Consider the following 24,019-nt stretch of genomic DNA (forward strand, 5'->3'; position numbering starts at 1 on the left):
TGAGAGAGAGATAAGCCAATGAACTGGACTTTGGCAATGAAGACTGACTGCAGGGATGTGTGATGTCACTGTCGTGTTAGAACAGGTGGAGAGAATAGACATCAGGAGGTCTCAGCTCCACATGTAGCCATTGCTCTGGAGTCATACATCGTCTGTCTCAATTCCATGAGCCCCTCAGAAGAAGCCGTGGAGGTTGGGAGATTCTGGGGGTTTTGCGTGTGGAATTTGTCCTGTTGGACAAGGCTTGAGGTCTCAGACAGCAAAACTCTGACATCCCAGAGATACTGGGAAGGGCGAGGCCGGGAGGAACAGCCTCCGCAGTCTGAAGTGCTATGTTGTTATAGGACTGCTGTGTCAGTCAGACAGCATCCATAACCGGCTCTGTGTTTGACAGCAAGGTCTCCATCAGTGGACCAGGTGGTGTCAGAGGCTCAGATTGACTTCTTGGCCTTGTATGTTTGAACGCAATGCCATGTCTTGCCATGTGAAAGAAGAGAAGGGTGCAGAAGTCAGTTGGAAACCTTTTCCTGAGCTGGGTCTGACTCATACAGGCATCATCATGTGACCTCAGGCACCTCCTATTTGTTTGATCATATCGTGAATGCATGTTGATGTTTCAGAGATAAAAACAGGAATGCAAACCTGTTAAACAACCATTATATCCTCTTCTGAATTCTGTAGTCAGCTTTTTTCTTAACCACTCGTCCATTAGAGTTGATTATGGCTCCTCAGAGACATGCGCTTCACAACCTGAAGTGTTGCTTTGTTTTCGTTTTAGGTGTCTTGAGGGATGCTGTAAGCTCAGAAAGGTTCGAGAACTCCTGTTTTCAGCAACGGGTGCAATGTTAATTATGTATTTAATGTATTTGTGTATATGTATGCCAGTATTAGGCCATAGCTTCATTGATGTGCCTTTGTCTCAATAAGAATATGGAAAGGGGAGGCCGAATATGACCTGGAGGCCATAACTGACAAAATAAGGTAATATCACTGGTGTGCAGTGTATGATTAGTTTGTTTGCCTGCTCATAAGATTATGAAATGGGTGATTACCCATTTCTCTGCTGAATTGGTGTGTTTGAAATTCCTCATGTTAAAGCAGCCACTTCTGCCAATCACAGCCCATCATCTCAAAGATCAGAACATGAGGAACGATTAAAAGAGACAGATAAACCCACATTAAAACAATAAATAGAATTAAAAGCAGAACATTGAACATTTATTAATGAAGGTATAATTTTTTTCTAAATTATGATTTAATTTTGATTTGCCATGAAGTGACAAATCAACTAAATTACAATGAACTAAGAAGTTTTGCGGTACGAACGACTCAGCGAATTTCACAATTTCGGTCCAACCCTGATCGCCCTGAGCGTACTGTACGTTACAGCTTTTTTTGTGCGAAAGGATTTTTTAGAGACACTTGGATTGCAAACATTGTGGCAAGCTCTATTTTTCTGTTAACCCTTATTAACAAATGTAGCGCGCCGCGCAGGAAGCCCGGAAATGTTCTGTTCAATCACACTGCTGTTTTCCGAGGTGTGTCGTGGGTGTTGACGTCGCACTTGATTGCTCATCGGATTTTGTTTTTCTGCTGCTTTGCGTTAACTAGTCACGTACTGGGGTTTCTTACGCTTGACATTCTGTCAGTTATAAAATAACTGTACTAAAAACCGCTTTGATATTAAATGATGTGAACTATAAACATCAGACTTTCACGTGGACCCGTTGACCACAAAGAGCCCAGCCCGGACACATTTTTGTGGCCACTACCAATGTGCAATAAAACCTTGAAAATCCACAAATGAGGGGCGTAGAAATGAAGTATTTTTGTAGACAGTTTGTATTTTAAAATCGGGTGTGGTTTATTCTTTCAGTTTGGTTACTGCTGTCAAACAGGGCGAGACATGGGGTATCAAGTTGTCTCGTGGCACCCCCGTGAGATCGGGACGCGAGCGCAGGCAGAGCGAGACGGAACCGGACCGGCTTTCGCGGGCTGGGAGCGAGGGGCTCGCGCCTCCTCTGGCTGCGGACCCGCGGGGACTGACGCGCCACAGCGGCGAGCCGACACGTTTGACGCGTAAGTCCGTTTTTCACTTTGGGGGTTCCCTGTCTCTCTCAACTACTCCCCCTCACCACCTCCTCCATGGTCCTGGGGCTTTGGGGGGCACTAGAGAGTGGAACCTGGGAGTTCCCGGCTTGTTTCGAAAACCCGTTGGGTGGGGAGCCGAACTGCCCTCAGAGTGAAAACGGTCCAGCGTGTGTGTCTCGGAGACGGGGGCTCGTTTTCACCGACACCTCGGCGTCCTCATGTCTTCCTGCAGAGCTCCAGAGACGGGGTTCAGGCACGGGTTCGCCTTGGAACGTCCTGGAACGCGTCCCCGAACCGAGCTCGGAGCGGGTTCGGAACCGCGCGGCCGGACTCGTTGTCCGAGATCTACACTCTGCGGGGGAAAGAAACTGCTGAGTCACGGTCCGCGATTCAGTCGCACGGGTCGGGTTTTATTCTATTAGATCGATCTCCGCTGCCCGTTGAGAATGATAACACAACACCAGCCATATTGATAAGAGTCATGGAAATGGAAGTGTTTAAAAATTCTTTATCAAATCTCCGGTCAGGTCCAGAGCGCTTTGTGGTGTCTAGCGCACTTGTTCCCAGTCAGGGAATCAATCAACCTACCACTTAGTCAGCCAATCAATCAATCAATCAGCCAGGTCCTGCACTGTCTCTTCTGCCTTTTACTCCAGCTAAGTTTCTGATCACAGGCAAGTTGATTTCCATTGTTTTTTCATCTCTTAAGAAGCTGATCTACGGGTTGATCCTACTTGGTATCAACGGCCCTTGTTCAGGTGTGTTACTGAACACAACATGTTGGAACTTAAACAGAAGGGAGAATCAGGAGTGTTCAGCACATTGTCATTCTCACCTGTGTCTGTCACCTAGTAAAAGCTTTTTAGTGAGAAAGGAGGATTATTTCAGTTGGACATTGTGTTTATTACTCAAATATAAAAATTGAGTAATGGAAACAACAACAAGCCTTTGCATTCACTGATTTCACACCAATGCCAGTCCGCTGGCTCAAATATTATTCAAAACACATGTGAAACAATTCCTCATCTCCCTTAGCTTGGCGTCCCGCACAGTACAATAACTCTTATTAGACAATCATGGAGACACAACAGAGAGTGTGAGACCGATAGTGATAAAATAGCAGACGTACTAACAAGCGACTCCCGTTGGAGGACGGCTCCCTGGATTAATGGTTCATTTGAAGTGAGAGTGATGACTATGTATCCAGCAGGTCTGTTCTGTGGAGGTGCGTCAGGGTGCACAGCGATGGAGGAGAGAGCCAGGTGCCCCTCGGGGAAGCCAGTGCAGAAGAGCCGGCACCAGATGAGCCGGTGTAGCGTCAGCACGAGAAGTCAGAGCAGGTCCACCTGGGGGCTGTTCAAAGGCATGCCTGCTGAGGTCTTCGATATGGTTCTGGAGCACCTGTCCGGTAAGCGCTGGCATTGTCTGGGCTTTGGCAGCAGTACAGGGGCAGGGCTGCCTTTCCTGTGAATGTCCCGGCGGCTCTGTGGCCCCCTGACCTGCCCTTAGCACAGAATGTCATCAACAAGATTGACATCAACAAGAAAAGGATGCTGGAAATGGCACCTCACACTTCATGTAGCCTTGCAGACGAACACTTTATTTTCTCCAAATATTCCTGGCCAGTTTATTTCAGGACCTGTTACTGGAGAATTTTTTATTCTATTCACTGTCAACCGCCACCTGTCCATTGGCACAAAGGTGCTTATTCCTGCTGAGCGTCAGTGCAAATGGGGGTTCGTCTTGAGCACAGGGCATCGCTACGCCCAAACACACATGCACAGAGAAGAGACAGAAGAGACACCAGTTCACCCAGCCTTCTCTGCAAGGTGGGAGGAAGCCAGACCCCCTGGAAGATCTCACATGAGCACACAATCGCCAGGCCACTGTTCTCAACAAACAATGTTATAACAAAAACTTCCTGAGTTCTCATAAATTGCCATTTCTTAGTTGTGACTTGAAATAAGAACTAACCTAAGAAAGAACTCTTCTTACAAAGAAATTTTTTCAGCTTCTGGAGAATTGTTTTTTATTTGAATCAGGAGACTCAAACAGTCACCGGAATGCCTGGTGTTTCCTGGATTTTATTCTGGCCAGATTAGTGAATTAAACATTCAACCCAATGAGTTTCTTAGTCAGACACATACAGTATATATCTTGTACAATGCAAAATGGGCATGTCATATAAGGTCCAGTTACTTTTAACACTCCTCTGAGCCTGGGAAGAAGAATGATAAATACCCTGTTCATTAAATAATTAGACTCACTATAGAACAAAGAGCTCTGGTGGCACAAATCCCAGGAAGACTCCCTGAGAACTCAGTTTCAGATCTCCTAACTTAAATAGTTCGATCTGGGAGACTGTAGTTCTTAGGAAGGTTAAAGGTCTATGACACCAGACCTGAGTAGTCCTCTTCACTGGTGTTATTTTGTGTTCCTTTTCTTTCCCCAGTGAAGGAGATGAGTGTTTTCAGTATGGTATCCAAAGCCATAAGCAGTCACATTGCGGGTTATGTGTCCACGAAGGCGTGGAGAAGAAGAATGATCCTGCAGAAATTCCACCACCCAGTGCACAAAGAGTGCGTGTTGGAGCACTACAGGTCTCTTGGTAAGCAAGAGAGAATTTACACTGACCTTCTCCCAGTTCTCTCCTTCTGATGGGATGTTAGTCAGTGAACTGTCTGAAAATCAGCCTGTTTTTGAGCTACAGAAGACATCCGATCACCTGCTGGGATTCTGCTAGTTTCTTAACCCAACTTCAGCCCAGATAGAGAGGGGCCTGGTGCCTGAGGTAAAGAAGAGGCTGTAATAATTAGTGAAAGAGTCTGATACCATCGTTTAACTGCCACATCTTTCATTTTAATTCACAGACATGTTTTTTCTTCTTGTTACAGGTTTGTTGTTCAAGCGATGTACTTTGTTACTACCAACCAAGGAAAGATTGAAGTTCATTTACAGCAAGCTTTCCGAGGTAATGAAATTAACCTCTGGAAACAGATATGGCAGTACACACTGTGTGTTATTTAAGAGTTTAATATCTTTCAAGCCTCAATCTTGTTTACAAGAATTATTCTGCTGTAGTGTAAGCATAATTAATCTTGTACTAAGATGGTAAGGAGGCATCTCCATACTATTCATTATAGGTTGCAGTTCTAAGAGTAAATAATAAATAATTTATTTTGATAAAAAAAAACAATAAATGTGTTAAATTGAACATATTTAACCATTGTTTTCAAACATACATTTATTAGAATTCAAATTTGATGTTATGCTGGAAGGAAGAATATTGCTTTCATATTCCTTGCCATCATTTAATTTGGTATCAGATCCCCTTCTCTGGGTTGGCCATGCGTTACTGAATCTTCAGCTCTGCTAAGGATGATCTCCCCCACGTGTGCATGTACTGTATCACCTGCAATTCCAGGATTGTCACACCTTGTGTGCGTACAGTATACTGTATCACCAAGCAATGGTTATTTCCAGGCTGAAAAATAGAAAGAAGAAACATTTTGGCTGTTGAGCCTCTGTCAGGTGACATTTTCAGTGCATAATTCAACTTTACTTCTTTCTTATCATGTCAAATGTCATAATAAACTTTTCTTTTTCTTTTCAGGTTCCCTGTTTTGAGATTAATAAATGCACAGTCACTCCTGGATGCTTAGGGTTTGCAAGCTATGGGGTGTTTTTACAGGTGATTGAGTGAGTGCTGCTCGTGAATTCATCATTGACAACACAGGACACATTTTTATCATAAACCTAGGGTTTTTGGGATGTAAAGTCAAGGACAGTATTTCTCTCTGGTACTACTGATCAGCTGTCTGCTCTGCTTTCTCGTGTTCCCCATTATCTGAAGTGTCCCTGTGTACTGTGTCTTATTTTTTTAATAGACATTGATAGCTGGCTGGGATGAACTTGAATGTCACCGCGTCTTCAGCTTTCTGTGCAATTACACCAGTCTGCCTCGCAAGCTGAGGGCAGCGGTAATGGGCCTGCCAGGTATGTGACTGGTGCAGAGTGGTGTATTAAGTCTTATTGTCATTAAATTAAAAACATAAATTGAATCCAGATTAAGTTAGTAACTTAAACTTAAAGTTAGTAATTAGTAACTGACTGGGGTGCTTTACCTGGTAGACAAAATACAGAAGAAGGTCACTTGACCCATCTTGCCTGTTGGGTAAATTAGTAGTTAATTTAACTGAGGGTCTCATCCAGCTGTCTTGAAAGAAGCCAGGGTATGGGCTTCAACAAGGTGGATGTGTAGCTTGTTAAACGCTCCCACAGTCCTCTTTACCCAAATTGAAAACAAAAGGCTTGGGGTCTGTTTGTAGAAAATACAGATTGTGGTTTTAGAATTTCCAAATAATGGTTTGTTTCAAAGCTTGAAAAAATTCCAATCCAAGTAGAGTTGGTTGGCTTCTAAATAAATCAGGCCATAATGTAATTTTCCTTAAACTAACAGCAGATGTATAAAGAATAAATATTAAAAGGTGCCAGACTGTCAGGCAATGAAGGCTGTATCCCAAATGTTTTGACTGTGTCCTGTGATATGTGTGATATGTACTGTATTTTAATTTATCCACTGTCTGTAAACATAAAACATTTCTGAAAGTCATTTCTATAAAGGTTAAAATATTATGGTAATTCCTACAGTTTGCAGTTTGAATTAAAATGTCAAGTCAAAAAAACTTGGACATTTCTTTATGAATATAAGTTTAGGAAATGGTTAAACAAAATAGGAAAGACAGTAGGAATTGTTCATGTGCAGGAATGAATAATACCAATATAAGTTAATCATGTTCGGGGAACATTTTTTTAAACATTTTTTATAATTTTTTACATCTCAGCCTAAGATGTGCCTAAGAAAGGGGAGAGGGTAATTTTCCCTTCCTTTTATTGGCTGAGGGACAGCTGCTTGAGTGTTGGTCAGACTGAGTTCTCCTTCAGGTTCATGATCAGTGAAGGCAAAAGACCCACTGTACAGAAGAAACCGTCATCGGCTGGTGGTTGTGTGTGGTGATGGAGCCCCTGAATACTCAACAGAAACAAAGCAGTCAGCAGTGTAACAAATTGCTCCCACTTCTCTTTTTTCTTCACACTGGTTTCCACTCGTGTCGAAGGTCCCGCTATTACATGCACCTGAGTGGGCACTCCAGGCAGCCATTGCTGCAGCAGGGCAGAATTGGCAGATGTGCGGTGTCAATATGTGGCGTACGCTATGGGCTGTCTTCACCTCCTGCACACAGGCGCAGCTCCGGACCTGGAGGTGCAGATCCGTCTGTTCTGCAGGAGTGTGCTGCTGGACTGGTGGCGGGACCAGGCGGACAGGCTGTTCTGGCTGACCCGCCTGCTGCAGCCTTGGCCCTTTGTCTCTCAAGCCCGGCTGCTCTTCATCTTCTACGGGCCTCTCTCCCAGGATGGTACACCGAGCCGCTCAATGCAGTCTTCCTCCCTTTTCCTAGTAGTTTGTGGCTGTTCTCTGTTGTTGATGAACATCCTCATGATCTGCTACGTCTGAAGTATTGAAGAAGTCCTTGAGATTGTCATAGTCATTTCTTAGTTATTTTTATTAAAAGCTATAGAGCATGGATTCCCCCTCAAGCAGTGGTGCTCATCACAGACCATAAGGGAAGGCTGAGTGCAGGGATTAGTCTTGTCAGAGCTGTCTCTCTGTCAGCTGTCAAATCTGTGTCCTCTACTGCTTCCTGGATGCCTGTCAACATGCAGTTGAGCGAGGGACGCACAGCTCCTCTAACCCTTTTGTAAGGCACCGTGCGGCTTGCAGATTGTCTAAAGACAAATTGCTTTAATGGGTGGGTGGTATCTGGGTATCCGAGATCCTGCTCTGCCAGCCCTTTCTCCCTCTGCAGGACAGATGATGTTGCTGCGATGCACGATGCAGGGAAACTATTGGCAATCTCAAATTGGGAGGCTATAAGAAAGTCAGTATTTTTGCTACCTCCTTTAATGTTTGTCACACATTAAAAAAAAACTAACGTCACAGTTGATCTGATTGAAACATGATGTATTTTCTGTTTCTCAGGCAAAATTGAGTGGGAGAAGATGACAGAAAACGTAGTGCCCGAATGCGATTTGTGGGATCTGGCAAAAATAATCCGAATGCTCTTTAGTGAGTCGGAGGCAAAGGAGTGGACTGCTGACAGTGTCATCAGTATCCTCGATGAGATATCAGGTACTTCTGTAGTTTAATTTGCAAAGATGAGGATGAACCAGTGTCTTTTAAAGATAAAGTAGAATTTGAAATAGTACAGTTTCCCTTTCTGTTGTTCATGGTTTTTATTCTCAGGGTTATAGCAATCCCTGCTTAGAATGATGGAAAATTAACAGACCCTTCAGACATGAAGCTTTTTTAATGGAGGTCTAGCGAAAGTTTGTGAAGGATGAAGGCAGCCAACCTAAGCTCAGCTGACGCAGGTCGCAACTAATCCAGACGTAATTGCCTCAGTTCCCACATACAGTGTACCACATGTCACCCTCTCCTCTTCCTCGTTCGTTTGTGCATCCCTCCTCCCATCTCCACCCTTGCAGATTTTCACCCTTCCTTTTCACCAAGCATGGGGGTCCTAGACTCCCAGTCCTATGGGGGTTAAGCCAAAGTTTTCACTAAATACATAAATGATTCTACACAAATACCAGCTGCTGTCATTCCTTGTGAAACCTGTAAGAAGAAGGTACTGTACATTGTTTCCAGCCATCAGCGGGTTGATTGTGTTTTCCAGCCTCGCCCCAGTTCTGGCTCAGGGAGAATTTGGCTCGCCTGCTCATTCTCTGTGGGAACCGCGTCTGCTTTAACTTCATGGCCAGCAAGGCTTTGAATGGGCGGGTGATGGAAATCTCAAGGCTTTTAGTTTTTCTGATTCTGGTGAGTTCCCTTGCTTCTGTTTTGCAGCTGCAGTACCTCGTGTTGTTTTCCTGTGCTACAGAGGACGTAATGATTTGCTCACTTGGTTTCTGCAGAACTGTCAACTTAAAGGCCTGATTTCTGATGCAGAGATTTAGAGATGTTTCGAAGGCATTTGATTTTAAAGTCATATGGAGCCTGGTTGTGACACTTTAAGAAAATGTCATGAGTCAGGTTTCTATATGTGGGAAATTAAAACCTCCAGATTGTAAATCTTTGCAGCAGAATGAAAAAATGTTATCAAATGAAAACCAGCTACTGTACAGACATAATTTTTAATATATTGTTTGTCAATAAAAATTGGTTTGTAACTTTTTTAATGGATTACATGGTACCTGGGTGGAATACAATGGATTTTATCATACTTTTTAGTGTGTTTGAACTTCAAAATGAAATTATGTTGTGTAGAAACTCTTGAATATCCTTATCAGATGGTACTTTAAGTTATACTGGGGATGTTGTTGTGAATTATGCTGGAAGAAGTTTTAATAGAAATTAAAAAGCCCTCAGTGACACTGATTTATTCTGTTGTTGGACATATAATTTATTTTAAAGTTATCCATTATTTTTTAGAAAAAAACAAGTAGGGAACAATATAATGGTGTAGAAACACCTTTGGTTTCTGATTTATTTCCTTTTAACACCATTCCTATAAAACTTACTAATATAATTAAAGTGGTGTTAATGTTAAATAGTTCTGATAAGTGAAACAATGGGCCTTGGAAATTTAAAAAACTGCATGTTTTAACTAGCATGAAACACAATGAGGTCTCTGGCTGGAAGAAGGACTGTATTTTATTTCCTTCCAGGGGAAAGTGGGTCAGGCAGGTAGAGTGGAGGATTGTATAGTGTCATCGCCTCTTTGCTATTTCAATTGCCATGCACCAGCACACAAAGCACCTTGTTCCTGAGCTGACAGCAGCAGCATGGTGTCTGAAAACAACTGGGCTGCTCACACCGTATACATTTAATGTTTATGATAATGAGTTTACAGTGGAACAACAGCAGAGGAGTCCGGTCTCATCTGCTCTAATGCATTATTGTTCCTGATTTCCAAGTGAGCCTTTGCTGCTTCACATGACTGTCCTGCATCCATCCTCCACCCCATCTCCACTCACCCATGCAGCTGCCCCTGGGTTGGGAGGGGTCTCTTCTCTCTCTGCATGGGGCTCTGCCCCCTTCTCCTATGACCAGGGGGTTCAGCCAAATCTTGCTGTGACTTAGCACTCAGTAAACATTTTTCAAGACCTTCAAATCTTCCATGTTGTTATTCATCATGAAATGTCAGATTCATTGTCACTGTGGTGGTGGTGTTAGAAGTGACGTACAGCCTTTCTGTGACCTCGGGTACAGAGCCAGGTCAGATTTTGCTGAACAGATTTTGGTGTCTGAAGCCAAGAAATCCCAGAATCTGTCTTCATTTCTTTCAGGTGTGTGAAAAGGACAACTATTACATGAACTGGAGCGTAAAGATGGCGTTACAGATCGGCAGGTTGTTCCCTGAAAGGCGGTCTTTCATTCAGAATATCGAGACTGCGTTTTCACAGGTGGCTATGGAGATGTGTGAAACGCTAATGGCTGGTGAGGAGTGGGGGGTGGGGTGGGGTGGGGTGGGGGGCGCGTGGTTAGGTAGGGGTTTGCGGACGCCTGACATTGCATCTCAGTTTCAACATTTTTCCTTGTTTAATCTCATGAGGAATTACATTTATTAAGTTCCTTTACAGTGCATTGGGTCTTGACAAGATGAAGTTGCTTGAAAAAAGTATAAATCACATCTGACAGGGGAATCATGATGCAGGGTGACTCAGCCTTGGATGTTTCATACACCAGAATGTTGTGATGAAGATCAAGAGAAAATGCTGAAACATCTACATGACCATTTTGTCTTATGCAACACTTTCAATATGCAGTTTTGTTTTTAATTTGAGGAGCATCTTATGGACAAGAGCATTAACTAAATAACAAACAAATACTTTTCACTATAACAAATCTGAACTTCTGAGTCATTTAAAAGTGCACTTGATGCTGATAAATTACATCTTGTTAAAGCAAAAAATGTTAAAGCAAACTAATGTATCAGTTATCATTTAATTGCAAAGACACTTGCATTCTAAATCAGCTCTCATTCACATAAACATCTAAGTGGAAAAAAATTGATATGTATAATTATTAAAGGTATTAAAACCTTTCTTTGAATATGAATTTGATATCTTAAATTGAGATAAAAGTATCTAAAACTGCCTGCTGAGTAAGAACCCAGAGGACTACGTCAGGCCCAGCAGCGAAACTAAGGAATGAACACGGGTACACTTTGAGGAAGTACAGTTAGGACTATAATCAAGAAGCACTATACACAAAGGGTGGTCATGGCCTGGAACAAATCACCTAACCATGTTGTTGAAACTAGTTCCCTGTGGCCCTTAAAGAAAAAGAGCTAGACGATATCATCGAGTCAATATGGTGTGCTACAAACCAAACAAGCAAGGTGGACCAACTGGCCTCTAATTTGTGTTTTAGTGTTAGCTTTTTTTAACAACCGTCACATTTTTTTTCTTCTGCCTAGGTGGCCAAAATGCTGATCCCAACTTGATTCATAACCTGTGCAGTATTCTGAACGCAAATGCTCATTTCCATACCGAAATGCTATGCATGTTCATCAAAGAGGTTTGAAGAAGCTCCTGAATAGACAAGACTCTCTCCTGAGAAAGATCAGGGGTCGCTGTACTCCAAGGAAGTAGAAATATAGCACTGAACTTTCATTTGACAGCTTCATGCATCACATTTAATGTTCTCTATATTATCATATAATATAGATTGAGATATATTACTATATTATCCCATATGAATTTAAGGCAGCACTTCAGTATCTGATCCCATTTCTACCAGAATGTGGAATCACCTGAATCCCATAAACTTCAAGATAGTTTATGGACATTTCACATTTTGTCTTCAGCATGGATCTGATCTATATGATATATTTAACATTGTTTTGTGTCTTTTACCAGCACTACAATATTCTGTTACTTTCAATATATAGTAGTTTCTAAAATGTGTAGAGTGAAATAGCTTTTTGGTAAAACGTGCTGCCAGTTATCTAATCAAAATCCTAAGGTTAAGACTGTAAGTGAATATTTTTCCAGACTGTTCCAAACATGTCTCTTCTGTTGTATAAGGAGCATATAGACCCAGGGTTTAACTTGTAAATAAACAAGTAGTTACAGTAGTTAATCTGGGAATCTCAGGTATTTTGTCTAATATTTATATAAAGTGAAAATGGAGCATTGTTCCAAATAAAATATATATGTTAAATTTTGATCAGTATTCCAGTCAATACTTTCATGCTTTGTGGGTTTTTATGAACTGTTAGCACATCATTACACAAAGAGGCGTGGGAGTCTGGAACAAGCTTCCCAGCCTTACTGTTTAACTCAGACTCTTGACACTTGTAAGAAATTCAGGTTCTTCACACCTGAAGAAGGCTCCACGGGGGAAACGTTGTGTTTCCTTTCTTCTTTTTTTCAGCATGGAATAAATCTATTACTTGTTCACTTGTAAGAAATACCTAGATGAGATACTTTAAATAAATAAAACTTCTGCTACTCAAATGAGCCGGTCTCTCACTGAACCATTTCAATGTCCCAGTTCACTCAAAACTGTGGAGTTGTGCTTTATCATTCTACATAAGATAGCATCCTAAAACCCAGTTATGGCTCTGAGGCACCATTGTAATTGGTTGTAATTTTACTGTCCAACTGTGCTCAAAAGAAGTTTTGTTTAAGAAAATATGGCAGAAGATGCCTCTGGCTGTGGCAGTGCTTCCTTGCCTGCAATGAAAACCTACAGTAGATAACTCTCAGCAGGTGAATGACACCGCTTTTTGGATCTCACTAAACAGGAGAGCCGATTTTATCAGATTTTACTACAACCCCTTAACAACACTTTTATCAAGCCCCTAACTGGGACATCTTTGCTGTATTTAGTTTGTCATTCTTAGTCTAGAAGCCCCTTATACACTTGTACTTCACAAGACTGCACCATGAGCTACAACTCCCTATGTGTCCTTATAAAGGGAAGGCAAGGGCGGAACCGTCTCCTATTCCACAGCTGAGCAGCATCACGCCTGATCTCTAATAAGATGCAGGCACGGGCTTTCACATTCCTGAACATGGACTCCTTCTGCCATCTAGCGAGCGTGTTTGGAACTACACAACATGTTTTCTCGCTTGAATCGAACTATCACGGTCTAAACTGGAATAGTAACCTCTGCCCTCTCCAATCTTTGTGTTTGTGTTGAGCTGCGGTTGTGTGAATTATTGCAGCATGCTCCAATAATTGGCCCAAGATCAACTGCAGTTTAAAAATATTGTGACTTATATTCAACAGGAGACGGCGCACAGCATTTTTTTTGGGGGGGGGGGGAGAGAATCCAGTCTTCGATTGAGTCACAGTTGTATCCTATTATGAAATAAATGTATTAAAGAAATAAAAACTGGTTTGGAAAAAGGAGAATACAAGATTCATTATGAATTTATAAGATATCAAATTTTAATAGACCCAAGTGTGTTTTAAAGATGATTAACAAACCTACAGGTAGGAGCTACACCTTACGTTCAACACTACTTTCTTGACACTTTCATTGACAACGCCATTATTTTATATACAGGAATAAGTAATGGGTTTATTCCATGCTGAGAAAAAGAAGAAAACACGTTTCGGCCGTGGAGCCTTCTTCAGGTGTGTTGTTTTTCGGCCTTCTGGTGATTTCAACATTTATTTCCCCACATTGATTCATCTTGTAAAGGCTTTACCAGAAAAATCTACAGCAGAAAGCTTTCACAGCAGTAAAATGCGTGAATTTTGAGCTCGGTAAGGCATGATAGTCAAGATCTATTAGTGCTTTTATTCTCTATTTTTAAAACCAGAATTTACATTTAAATTTGATTAAGTTCCTCTGCTAGCAGTATTATGTCTTCTGCAGTTTAAACTTTAGAAAAAAAAGAGCAAGCTCCAAAAGTCACATTTGTTTCACATATAATTTTGGCATATTTGCCGTTTGATGTTATTGAGCTTTCCCCCTATCATGAATTTGTCATCAAACGTCTGTGTGGTAATTAGGATATATCAGGTAGACATTTAGGTGCTTACCAGCAACAGATCTGATCTGTGTGTACGTAAATCCTAGCTCATACAAGTGTTTCAATCACTAGACTTCACTGAAATAACCAGAAACTAGATTACACTGACACCACATTCTTTTTATTGGTTTAGCATTGCCTACAATTATAAATACACCCCAGGTGATTACTAGGCCTAGAAATGAACAATTCATGTTTGGCCAATGAAGGGTACTTCTTGAAATTCAAAGAATATATTAAATTAAAATGCTTTACATTGACAAAAGTAATTTCCCATATGTTCTTAAATGTTATTTTAAAATATAACAATTCTTAGTTAAAATAATTTATTACATGAACATTTTCTTACATTCAGTTTCTAGGGAAGGTTCTCCAGTTTTGGACCATAATTGAGTATTTTTCAGCCCTCAAGGCTGTTCTCTGAATTGAACAGATTACCTGTTTAATACGTCATGACCTTGCAGGTGTTGCTAGTCTTGAGCAAGAGATGCAGGGATTCCCAGTCCTGGTCCTGAGTGCAAACACACCAGCTGAGTTTCAATCAAGCTGAGCTCAGTTACCTATTTGAAGCCCTGATGGAACCAACAACTTGCTTGATTGGAATACTTGTAAGGTTTTGTTTCCTACTAAAAAATGTGGGATTTTGGCCCTGGTGTGAGTGTGTGTATATGTTTGTCTGTGTGTGCCCTGTGATGAGCTGGCATCCTGTCCATGTTGTTTCCTACCTTGTACCCAGTGAAACCAGTAATAGGCTCTGGGAATAGTGACCTGGTTTGGTTAAATGTTTATTGAAATATGACGCGATAATGAAGTTTGGGGTTTTATTTTAATAATGCAATCGCTTAAAAACATGTTTAGGAACTGAAATAAACTGTTCAAATGAACCCTTGTATTATCAGTTTTTATTTTTTATTATTAAGTAAATTTAATGGTTCAGCCAAGTGACCGAGAGCTCAGTTGGGACACAAACCAGGCAGGTGTGTGGACCTCCAGGAATGGAAACCCCTAACCTACAGTATAAGACCCATAACTGATTTTGGGTCTCTTCTAGGACCAGGAATGGAGACCTTTGCTTTTAGTAAGTTTTAATGCCAGGTATCATTAGAGAAATATACCAGCTTAAACTCAGATCTTTATCACTGTTGTACCTTAAAGCAATAGAATGAAATTATATTCCCAAAAACATTATACATGTAAAAAAAAAATAACTTTAAGAAAAAAAATAGTGTGTTTCTGAAGGCTGATGTTGTCTCTATCAGAGATCCAATATTATTATGACTGTACTTTAGGAGTAAATGGGCTTACAGGGCCTTGCATTCAAGAATTGATTCTCTCCAATATCTGCATCACCACACCTACTCAGACACTGAAAATAGTAGGGAAAGAGATGAGTTAGATACAGCTAAGTGATTTGAAGTTTCTTTGAAGTGTCATGGGATCCATAAGAAGCTTGATTGTCCTATAAAAATGCTGCACATAATGGATGCCTATTGCTGCACATATTGGATTTCTGGTCTTTCATCTCTGAATGCATATGATTTAACAATGGCTAGCACAATAATGTGAGTATATGTAGCATGTAACGTACCTTACCTACTGCGCATAAATATTCTTTATTAATTGTAAAGATCTCTCAGATAATAATAGGTGACACAAAGAATCACATTATTCTTTCCAGAGCACATAGCTCAGCTAGGAGGGGGTACTTGTTTTTTAAGTGAACCATTACAAAGATGTTTACACTAGTTTCAATGAAATATACCAAGTGAAATAAGTAAATAAGACATTAGGAACACAATCCTAGAGAATCAGTCTTAGTAACTTTTTAAAGTTTTTAACCAACAGAAAGATTGTGTCCAGAAAAGATAAAAAGATGGATCGTGCAGAACCAGTTGTTGCACATTACGGGTAGAATTATCTAATTTTTACTTTCATACTTTTATATTTCATATAAACCAAGATAGATATTAGTACATATTTCTGAAGCAAAAGCACATTTTCAAGAATTTAGATGCCATTAAAACCAATTCCAGAAAGTGAAAATTTCAGTGGTGATGTTTCTTGCAGGGAATGCAATGTAAACTGAACTGGGAGTAGGACTACAGGATCTGGAAGCTTCTGTCACCTTTAAGCATTACACAGATGAAAAGGGATGCAACATAATGAAAATCTACAGAACAGTTGTCTTCTCAGAACTATATCTCTGCGTCTTCCAGTATGGGGTAGTATACAGTGTTGCATTCTGTTAGTTAAATATTCAGCAGCCCACAGAGACAGACATACAGTACAGTACTAGCCAGCCTGTCCAAAGGGCCCATATGAGCATGGCATTCCTATGGTGTGAAGTAATCTATATATATGATTTATTTGTGATCCATACAGTGGAATTCCTCAGAGTGGGCAGTCCTTCCACAGAGGTGGACTTTAATAGAGATGATGCTGCATCTGTTTCTGTTGATCCTGGTGGGGACTCTTCAGTCGTCAGGGTGAATGTCAAGAAGACACCTCCCTTTCTGCTACCCTTTCATGTTTTCATCGTTCTGATTTGATCTGTGAAAACAAATATGTTGAAAAAGGTCATTTAGACAAACAATTTTACAATACAACTAATGGCAAACACTGTATTACACCTAAGCAATACATTCCTGAATGCAAAGAACAATTCAAGCAAAAAGCAATACATTATTTTTAATACCTTTGGTTCCATTACAGTATGCTGTGCTTTTTTCACTTTGTTATTGCACTGACCACTGACTGACCGCTTTGTAAAGGTCACGTGGGTATGCTCTATACCAGAAAGCCTGTGATTCCAGTGTCATTATACATGAAGCCTTAAGATTTCCCACTGTATATACATCAAGCCAGTCTGTACTCATGACATTTTCTGCATTGGTTTGGATTACTTTACTTTTCAATCAATCAGTGCAATGACACCCTAATTCAGTATGTGATAAATATATATATTTAAAATGAGAGTTAGAAAATGGTAATTTCTACAATTTAGGTTATTTCTTTAATGAGCATTCATACATACTGTATATATAAATCTTCACATTGTTACCATTTGTATTATTACACCTTGAAGAAAATGAGGGCTTAGTAATTTCACAGTCACAAATGTCTACAGCTTGACATTACACATACATGGATTACATTTAAGAAGGACATTATCTAAGGGAAAACCTTGACTAACACTGTGCACATTAATTCAATTCTAAGATTAAAAGGTTTTACAATAAAACCAAAACGTACTTACTGGGCTATTTGGTCTAATGAAATCATGAAATTCAAAAAGTACAATAAATAGAAATATGTTTCATTATTGTGCATAATTATATTTAATAAATTGCTACTTTTTGTAAAAGAAAAACAACCATCCATTTTTTTTATCACAGGATGCACACACAGACAGACACACACACTCACAAGACAAAAATTCCCAGAAGCCAACTAACCCACCAGTATGTCTTTGGGAGGAAACCAGAGCACAAGAACACAGGGAGAACATACAAACTCCATGCAGACAGCACCACAGGTTCAGGACTGAACCCAGGGTGCCAGCCGTGCAATGCTAACAACTGCTCTATTGTGCCATAAAAATATTTTAATGTAAAGGTTTTAAAACACATTTACTTAAAATAGAAACAGAATAATTATAAACAAAATAAAGTACTGTACACCATTATAATTCAAGCTAAACAAGATAAAAAAGTGGATATCAGTAACTATACTTATTTACAAATAAAGTTCCAGACATTTTCAGAAGCCTGTACAAATATAACAGTACCTTGGAGCCAGTCTACTCCTTCTTGTAATCCTTCACCTTTAACAGCATCACTGGCACTGAAAAACACAGTGTAGACTTCAACCGGCTATGCAGATTCATTAATCATGTGAAGTAATAGAAAACATGATTAATTTTCAGGGTGGCAGCAATTTATTTTGCTTTCTCTGCACACATCCTGGCAATAAGGAAGCTGTATCTTGGCCACAAAACCTCCAAAACACCATCAAATGGAAAATAATTGTAATGATTTATAATACGTTTTCAGAACTTTAGCAAGAAAAGAAAAAAGATGTTACAGGAAAATCCTGACACAAAATCCTCCAGGATCCTTAACCTAACTGTACTGTGTACAGTAATTATTGTTCTCATTTTTGTTGGGAAAGAGAACCAAACCACAGGGTTATAAGAGTGTGACATTTATTTTTGTCCTCACTCACCAGATGTGCCAAGGCTTGTCTTTGATGTTTTCCAGAAAAAGCAGCTGAGAAACCTTCACTGAAGATAAAGCATCTCTGAGGTCCATTTTGTTTGCAAAGAACAATATAGGCATTCTCCTGTGCTTGATGTCTAATTCACACACAAAAAGATTTTATACCATTACAGTACAATATAGTACCATATATTTTTAGATGAAAACCCTTTTAAGGTAAGGCTGAAATAAATGTGAGTTTACATATGTAATGCTTTTCAGTTTTCACCTAATTCATCTGCATCAGGGATATCCAGCCCTGGTCATGGAGAGCCCGAATTCAGCAGGTTTTAAAGGTCATCATCAAATCACCACCTTCTAAAGATATGGAACAATTCCTTTCTGACTAATTGAACAGACAATTTGTTAAATCAAGTAATTTAGAGATCACTTAACCCTACAGTGTAAGCACTCTTCAGACCTCTAGGATCAGAGTTCTCTTAATTAAAAAAAGACTTCATGATTAATCAAGTCACAGGTCTGCTGATCTTTAGAAACGGGTGACCTTTAAAACTAACTGGATTGGGGCTCTCCAGGATCAAGATCCAGGGCTCTCCTGATCTAAACTAGATTCCCTACAAATAATTTTAATTTAAAGTCTAGAATATCTAAACATGATTCATATATAGATATTTTTCTAGATTAATATACTAACAAACATCAGTAGTGAACTAGTGACTAGTGAACACTTTCACAATGTTACGCAAGTACTACAGAAGATTCCTGTTACTATGTGACTCACTGATTATTCTTGGTGATCTATTCCCAGAAGCAAGAATAATAAACATTCACTAAACAACCAGTTCTATTAAACTTTTTAAACTATACAGACATCACACATATCATACTTCTAACATCAAACACAATAATATTTGTGCCCTGTATTGAAAAGAGAAAATATTCTCAAAATATGCAATGCAAACAAGAAGCTTATTATGCAACAACACCTTACAATTATTTTTGTACTACAATGAAATATGTTAAAAATAAAATACAACTGTTTGCAGGAATTGAATGAATATAAATTTACATGTAACTAGAAAGATCATATGAATTGTATCCAATATTCACCACCCTCTCTTACCTGGATGATTAAGGAGTGTATCAAGTTCTTCTTTGGCAACTACCATCCTTAATTTGTCACTGCTGTCAATAACAAAGATGATGGCCTGGCCTTCCCTGTGTAGATGAAATTGGATAAATACAAGCTTCAAAGCACATGCCTTGTGTCTGCAATAAATTCCTGTGCAGCCCAGTCACGACATGGTGCTTTTGGAGGCAATGAATTATAAACTACAAAAATCGGTGAAGTAACAAAATTGAACTACACCAGAGGGCAAGAGTAAAGAAAACCCAGGCTTAATTTATTGAACACTGAAAGGCAAATGAGAAGCCTCTAATATTTGATAAATTTCATTATTATCTAGCTGCCTCATGCAGATTTGCACTCTTCTTTTCAGAATTCCAACACATGCCTAATATTTATTATAAAGTGATCTTATCTTGATGTTCATTTATTGGCCATAAACAATTTCTTGTATTAGGAATTTGTCTTTTCACATACCCCAACGTGCTCTCCATGAGACACACGGGTAGGGAGAGAAGCTTGGGGTCAGAGCGCAGGGTCAGCCATTTATACGGAAGTTGGGGTTAAGGGCCTTGCTCAGGGGCCCAATGGAGTAGGATTCCTCTGCCGGTCGTGGGATACAAACCGGCAACCTTCCAGCCACAGGCGCAGATCCTCAGCCACAGAGCCACAGCACTGCCCCAACTTATCTTATCAACTATATACAGCAATTTGCAAGTCCCCACAAACACTGTCAACCGAAACATATAACTTACTTATAATAATGCTCCCAGAGATTTCTGTATCTTCCCTGACCAGACATATCAAACACAGTGAAAGACAAGCTTGAAAAAAGGGGAAAAAAAGAGAGATGTCAACTTAAAAAAAAATACAACATCTAATGTTCAGCCCTAAAACATCACACACTTTATTCATGCTTCTCGCATCAAAACAAATGCTTCCATTTGTCGTTGACCATGATGACCAGAACACCCCATGCCACTTGCTCATGTACTGTACTGCTTCACAGGACTACTGCTGGAAATCATCCTTCTTCTGATGCCACTTGGCAGTACATTACAAAAATACTTCACACACAGCTCTAGAAAGACTCATTCTCCCCAGTACAAGAAACAAACAGTACCTCGAGGTTTTAAACTTCTCTATGCTGAAGCCAATAGTAGGGACTATGTCCTGTGTTTGAGCCTGCAAGGAAAATGAACAAATGTAAGGAATCTAGAGAAAAGAAACAGATAACAAATGCTGCAAGTGCCTTGTCATTTTGCAAGACTGTTTCAGATGCATTCACAGAGCTCTGAAATGAGACTGGAATTTTGCAAATGAAAGACATGAACGGCATATAAGCCTGTAGTAGTATTGCCGATGTCAGCTTACACAGCCCTTCTGCTCAGTGGCTCAGCGAATGGTTAAGAAGATCAGATGTGCCCCAGAAGTGTCTTTCAAGGCTACTGTTAAACTCATTGACCCTCCACTGACACAGTGCTGCACTGCAACATAATGGAATGAAATAAACATGGGAAAAATGTGCCTCTTAAACCTATATACAGTATACATGCATTATATACTGGCACTAAAACAGGATATTCTGAATGATATCCATGTTAATTCGAAGCAAAACATGCCCAGTACAGAAATGGAATGATGACTGTCAGAAAGATATATGTGTTTTTATCATCGTCACTGCCATAGTCTTGCAGAAAAGTGATTAAAAAACTACAAGGATTATGGAACACATCAAAGATATTAAAGCCATCTTGTACAATGTGCAGTTCACAAGTTAATCTAAGTTGCATGCAGATTTCTGTAATCAGATTTAAGTGCTATATCATGCATGAAACAGGAAGCACCACGGAGAATGCTAAGGGTTTTTCCGGGAGATATGTACGTGATTTTGATTGTGAAAATAGCAAACCCAATATGAAACTGTCTTGAAGTTGTATAAGTATGTCTACAGTACTATTCTTATCCTTAGAAATGGGGTTGCAAATCAATGACCTGTGAACTCTTCACACCATCAAATCGATAATGTGTTTGAAAAACACTGTACCTAAGATTATATATAGATGGGATTTGGTATTGGTAGCATTATACCTAATATAATTATACTTCTTTTTTTAACCTGCATGGGCCTGGGCAAGAACACTTTAGCATGTCACTGTGGGTTAGTGTAGAGCAATTTTCCTTAAAAAATAGACTGGGGGTCCTTGCTGACAGCTGACAGGACCCCCCAAAAGCGAGGGACAGGAGAACCTTTAATCGAGTCCATTACTTCAGTATGAGCAGCACATTGGGGAAACTGCAGCCTACCCTGCCTAGCAAGATAGGGTTACACCCAGGATGGGACGCCAGTCCATCACAGGGCACACAAAAACACAAAGACACAAACACACATATTCACCAGCAGTCTTTGGCCCGTGGGAGGAAACCCACGTGAACACAAGGTAAACATATACAAACCAGACCACAGCACCCCAGAAATTGAACCTAGGACCCCAGTGCTGTGAGGCAGAAATGCTAACCACTGCGCCACCAAGTTTTCCTCATCATCAACCAATGTTTTTCTCTATATAGGCACGATGTGAACACACCGCTTTTTGCACTAAAAATAACAGATCTCCCTAGGTGACTGTGTGCTTAAAATAATGTGGAAATACCTGTCAGTAGAAGCTTCTGCATAAAGAAGGAAAGACTGGCTGCGAAGAGCAAAACAATACATGTGTCAGAGAATTCTGTGTAAATTAAAAGCCTTACGTTGGATGGCTTCAGCTTATTAATGATGGTGGTTTTGCCGCTGTTGTCCAGCCCTAGGCACAGGACGTGAACCTCCTTCTTCTTGATCCCCAGCCAGCCTGCTAGCTTGTCGAAAAGCCCCATGGGCTCGGTGCTCAGGGACTGGCCTGTTGCAAAACAGGAGAGATTCTCAACTGCGCACGCCGGTTTCCCATTCCTCGGCGCGACTGTGATCTATCACCCAGAAAAACAAACAGGTCGCAAAACGGGCGATCGCCACTGTAACACGACCCCCAAGCCAGGCAGCCTTCCCTCTTGTTAATCAGATTAGAGCGCAGGGTCACAGTTCTGGAGAGCTTTCGGGAGGTGAGGAGGCGTCTCTGCGCAGCCTGGAAAGGAAAATCGGCGGCCAGAAACGCAGCACAATCCCAGACATTAGGGAAAGCCCATGATATTTTTAACACAGAGCCGAGGGAAGTGAGCAGGTGTCTCCGTGAGAGAGGGGGCTGAGGGTAGCGACGTCCCTAGACCGCGTTGCCAGGTATTACCAGGTATTAGGGAAGACGTCTGTAAATGGATTTATTTAGTCAGCTACACGAGGTCTGGTTCCGCGTACTTTAAATATAGAAACAACATTTTATCAAAACTCTGCCATTTCTATCACTTACGGATTGCTTGTTACCAGATAAACGTTACATACCTCGTTATCGAAATCGCATCCGAGAACCGCATGTTAATAAACTGTACACACGAAGATCATGAACTAACAGATAAGGGTCGGCGCTGGGAATCAAAACGTCTCAAATTCTCCATCGGTCCAGTAAAATGATCTTTTAATGGAGCTGTTTTTCTAACGACTAAAGTGCGTTAGGAATAGTCTTAATCCACCCTGTCAAAAGTTACAACTAAGCCCAAATCACTCATGAGCACCGATGCTTAGTTTGAAGACGTTTCTTTCTGTGCCCTCAATAAATCACTGCATGTCGGACGACCTAATCATAACTAGAACAGATACAAGTGAACATGAATCATAAGGCATTTGACGAGTACGTCAGTGTGCTTCGATATATAAACTATTTTAAATATTTTTCAACAGAGACACGAGCTGTTCAACTTCGCCTCGCATCTTCTCTTTCTCTCCTCCCGGCAAACCAACAGCAACTCATTCTGACATTTATAACAAAACAAAACGTCAAAACTTCATGTATGAAGGTATGTCGTTTTAAAAGAAGACAAGGTTTTACCTGGTCAGCTCTCCCGGCCTTCACGATTTGTGAAACCTCGGTCTTTCCTGACGCGCAGAGCCCACTCCTTCCGGCTCTGCTGCTCCCCTCCGAGCGGTTCGCCACCACCTTGCTAGATCCCCGGACGCGCTATCGTAAATCTGCGGTAGCAGTGATCTCACACTTGGACGCCGTTTTCATTGTCCTCAACAATGCCAAAAGACAGATTTCGCATAACCGTGTCGGCCGCGGTTTATGATCAAGCAGCTTGCGGGAGACACCAGGCTTTAGCAGCAGATGAAGTATTTACTGTGCGTTGCTAAGGAGACGTGGGCACTGCGCCTGCGCCACGGCGTCTCTTCCTTGGAGAGAAGCAGCTGCAGCAACTGTGGTGAAGCTCCGATGGATTGTGACGTTTAACCATCGAATAAAGGCGTTTATTTTGCTCCTCAAAACGTCTTGATGATAGGATACACAGGGGTATCATTTTGTGTATCCTGGTGCCGATTAGGAGAGCTCAAACCAAAATCCAGAAACATGAACGCGTGTAAGATTCCTAGGATCCCCATCTACCCATT

General features: G+C 40.7%; 2 protein-coding genes across 12 annotated transcripts; one reads left to right on the plus strand and one right to left on the minus strand.

The window, feature by feature from the left end:
• Positions 1 to 1,745: 1,745 nt before the first annotated feature.
• LOC102690349 (F-box only protein 47) lies at positions 1,746 to 12,749 on the plus strand. 11 transcript variants are annotated; one of them, XM_015361516.2, is made up of 12 exons: positions 1,746 to 2,079; positions 2,324 to 2,493; positions 3,299 to 3,499; positions 4,544 to 4,699; positions 4,986 to 5,062; positions 5,705 to 5,782; positions 5,979 to 6,087; positions 7,335 to 7,508; positions 8,132 to 8,281; positions 8,829 to 8,971; positions 10,441 to 10,557; positions 11,574 to 12,749. In XM_015361516.2, the coding sequence occupies exons 1-12, from the start codon at positions 1,907 to 1,909 to the stop codon at positions 11,598 to 11,600; spliced, it is 1,575 nt and encodes a 524-aa protein (XP_015217002.2). In that variant the 5' UTR covers positions 1,746 to 1,906; the 3' UTR covers positions 11,601 to 12,749. The 11 variants fall into 11 exon arrangements, with proteins under 11 accessions (XP_015217002.2, XP_015216998.2, XP_015216999.2 ...); XM_015361512.2 differs by having other exon boundaries at positions 1,747 to 2,079; positions 10,441 to 10,591; positions 11,574 to 12,748; XM_015361513.2 differs by having other exon boundaries at positions 1,747 to 2,079; positions 3,302 to 3,499; positions 10,441 to 10,591; positions 11,574 to 12,748.
• Positions 12,750 to 14,244: 1,495 nt separating this feature from the next.
• Positions 14,245 to 23,744, minus strand: arl6 (ARF like GTPase 6). The gene is made up of 8 exons (XM_006637924.3): positions 23,463 to 23,744; positions 22,240 to 22,385; positions 20,612 to 20,673; positions 20,244 to 20,312; positions 19,486 to 19,580; positions 18,370 to 18,499; positions 17,933 to 17,988; positions 14,245 to 16,695 (listed from the first exon to the last, which is right to left on the minus strand). Exons 2-8 carry the CDS (start codon positions 22,360 to 22,362, stop codon positions 16,670 to 16,672), a joined length of 561 nt encoding a protein of 186 aa, XP_006637987.2. The 5' UTR covers positions 22,363 to 22,385; positions 23,463 to 23,744; the 3' UTR covers positions 14,245 to 16,669.
• Between the last annotated feature and the right edge of the window lie 275 nt (positions 23,745 to 24,019).

The sequence above is a fragment of the Lepisosteus oculatus genome, chromosome 13 (genome assembly GCF_040954835.1).
Source record: "Lepisosteus oculatus isolate fLepOcu1 chromosome 13, fLepOcu1.hap2, whole genome shotgun sequence".
Classification (NCBI taxonomy): domain Eukaryota; kingdom Metazoa; phylum Chordata; class Actinopteri; order Semionotiformes; family Lepisosteidae; genus Lepisosteus; species Lepisosteus oculatus.

Coding starts and splice junctions, on each gene's coding strand:
- arl6 (XM_006637924.3), bottom strand. CDS start 22,362: ATGGGGCTTTTCGACAAGCTAGCAGGCTGGCTGGGGATCAAGAAGAAG. Junction 18,500..19,485: donor TACACTCCTTAATCATCCAG/GTAAGAGAGGGT, acceptor TGTGTGAATTAG/ACATCAAGCACAGGAGAATG. Junction 17,989..18,369: donor GACAAGCCTTGGCACATCTG/GTGAGTGAGGAC, acceptor TGTGTTTTTCAG/TGCCAGTGATGCTGTTAAAG.
- LOC102690349 (XM_015361512.2), top strand. CDS start 1,907: ATGGGGTATCAAGTTGTCTCGTGGCACCCCCGTGAGATCGGGACGCGA. Junction 2,494..3,298: donor TCCGCGATTCAGTCGCACGG/GTCGGGTTTTAT, acceptor CTATGTATCCAG/CAGGTCTGTTCTGTGGAGGT. Junction 5,783..5,978: donor GCTATGGGGTGTTTTTACAG/GTGATTGAGTGA, acceptor TTTTTTTAATAG/ACATTGATAGCTGGCTGGGA.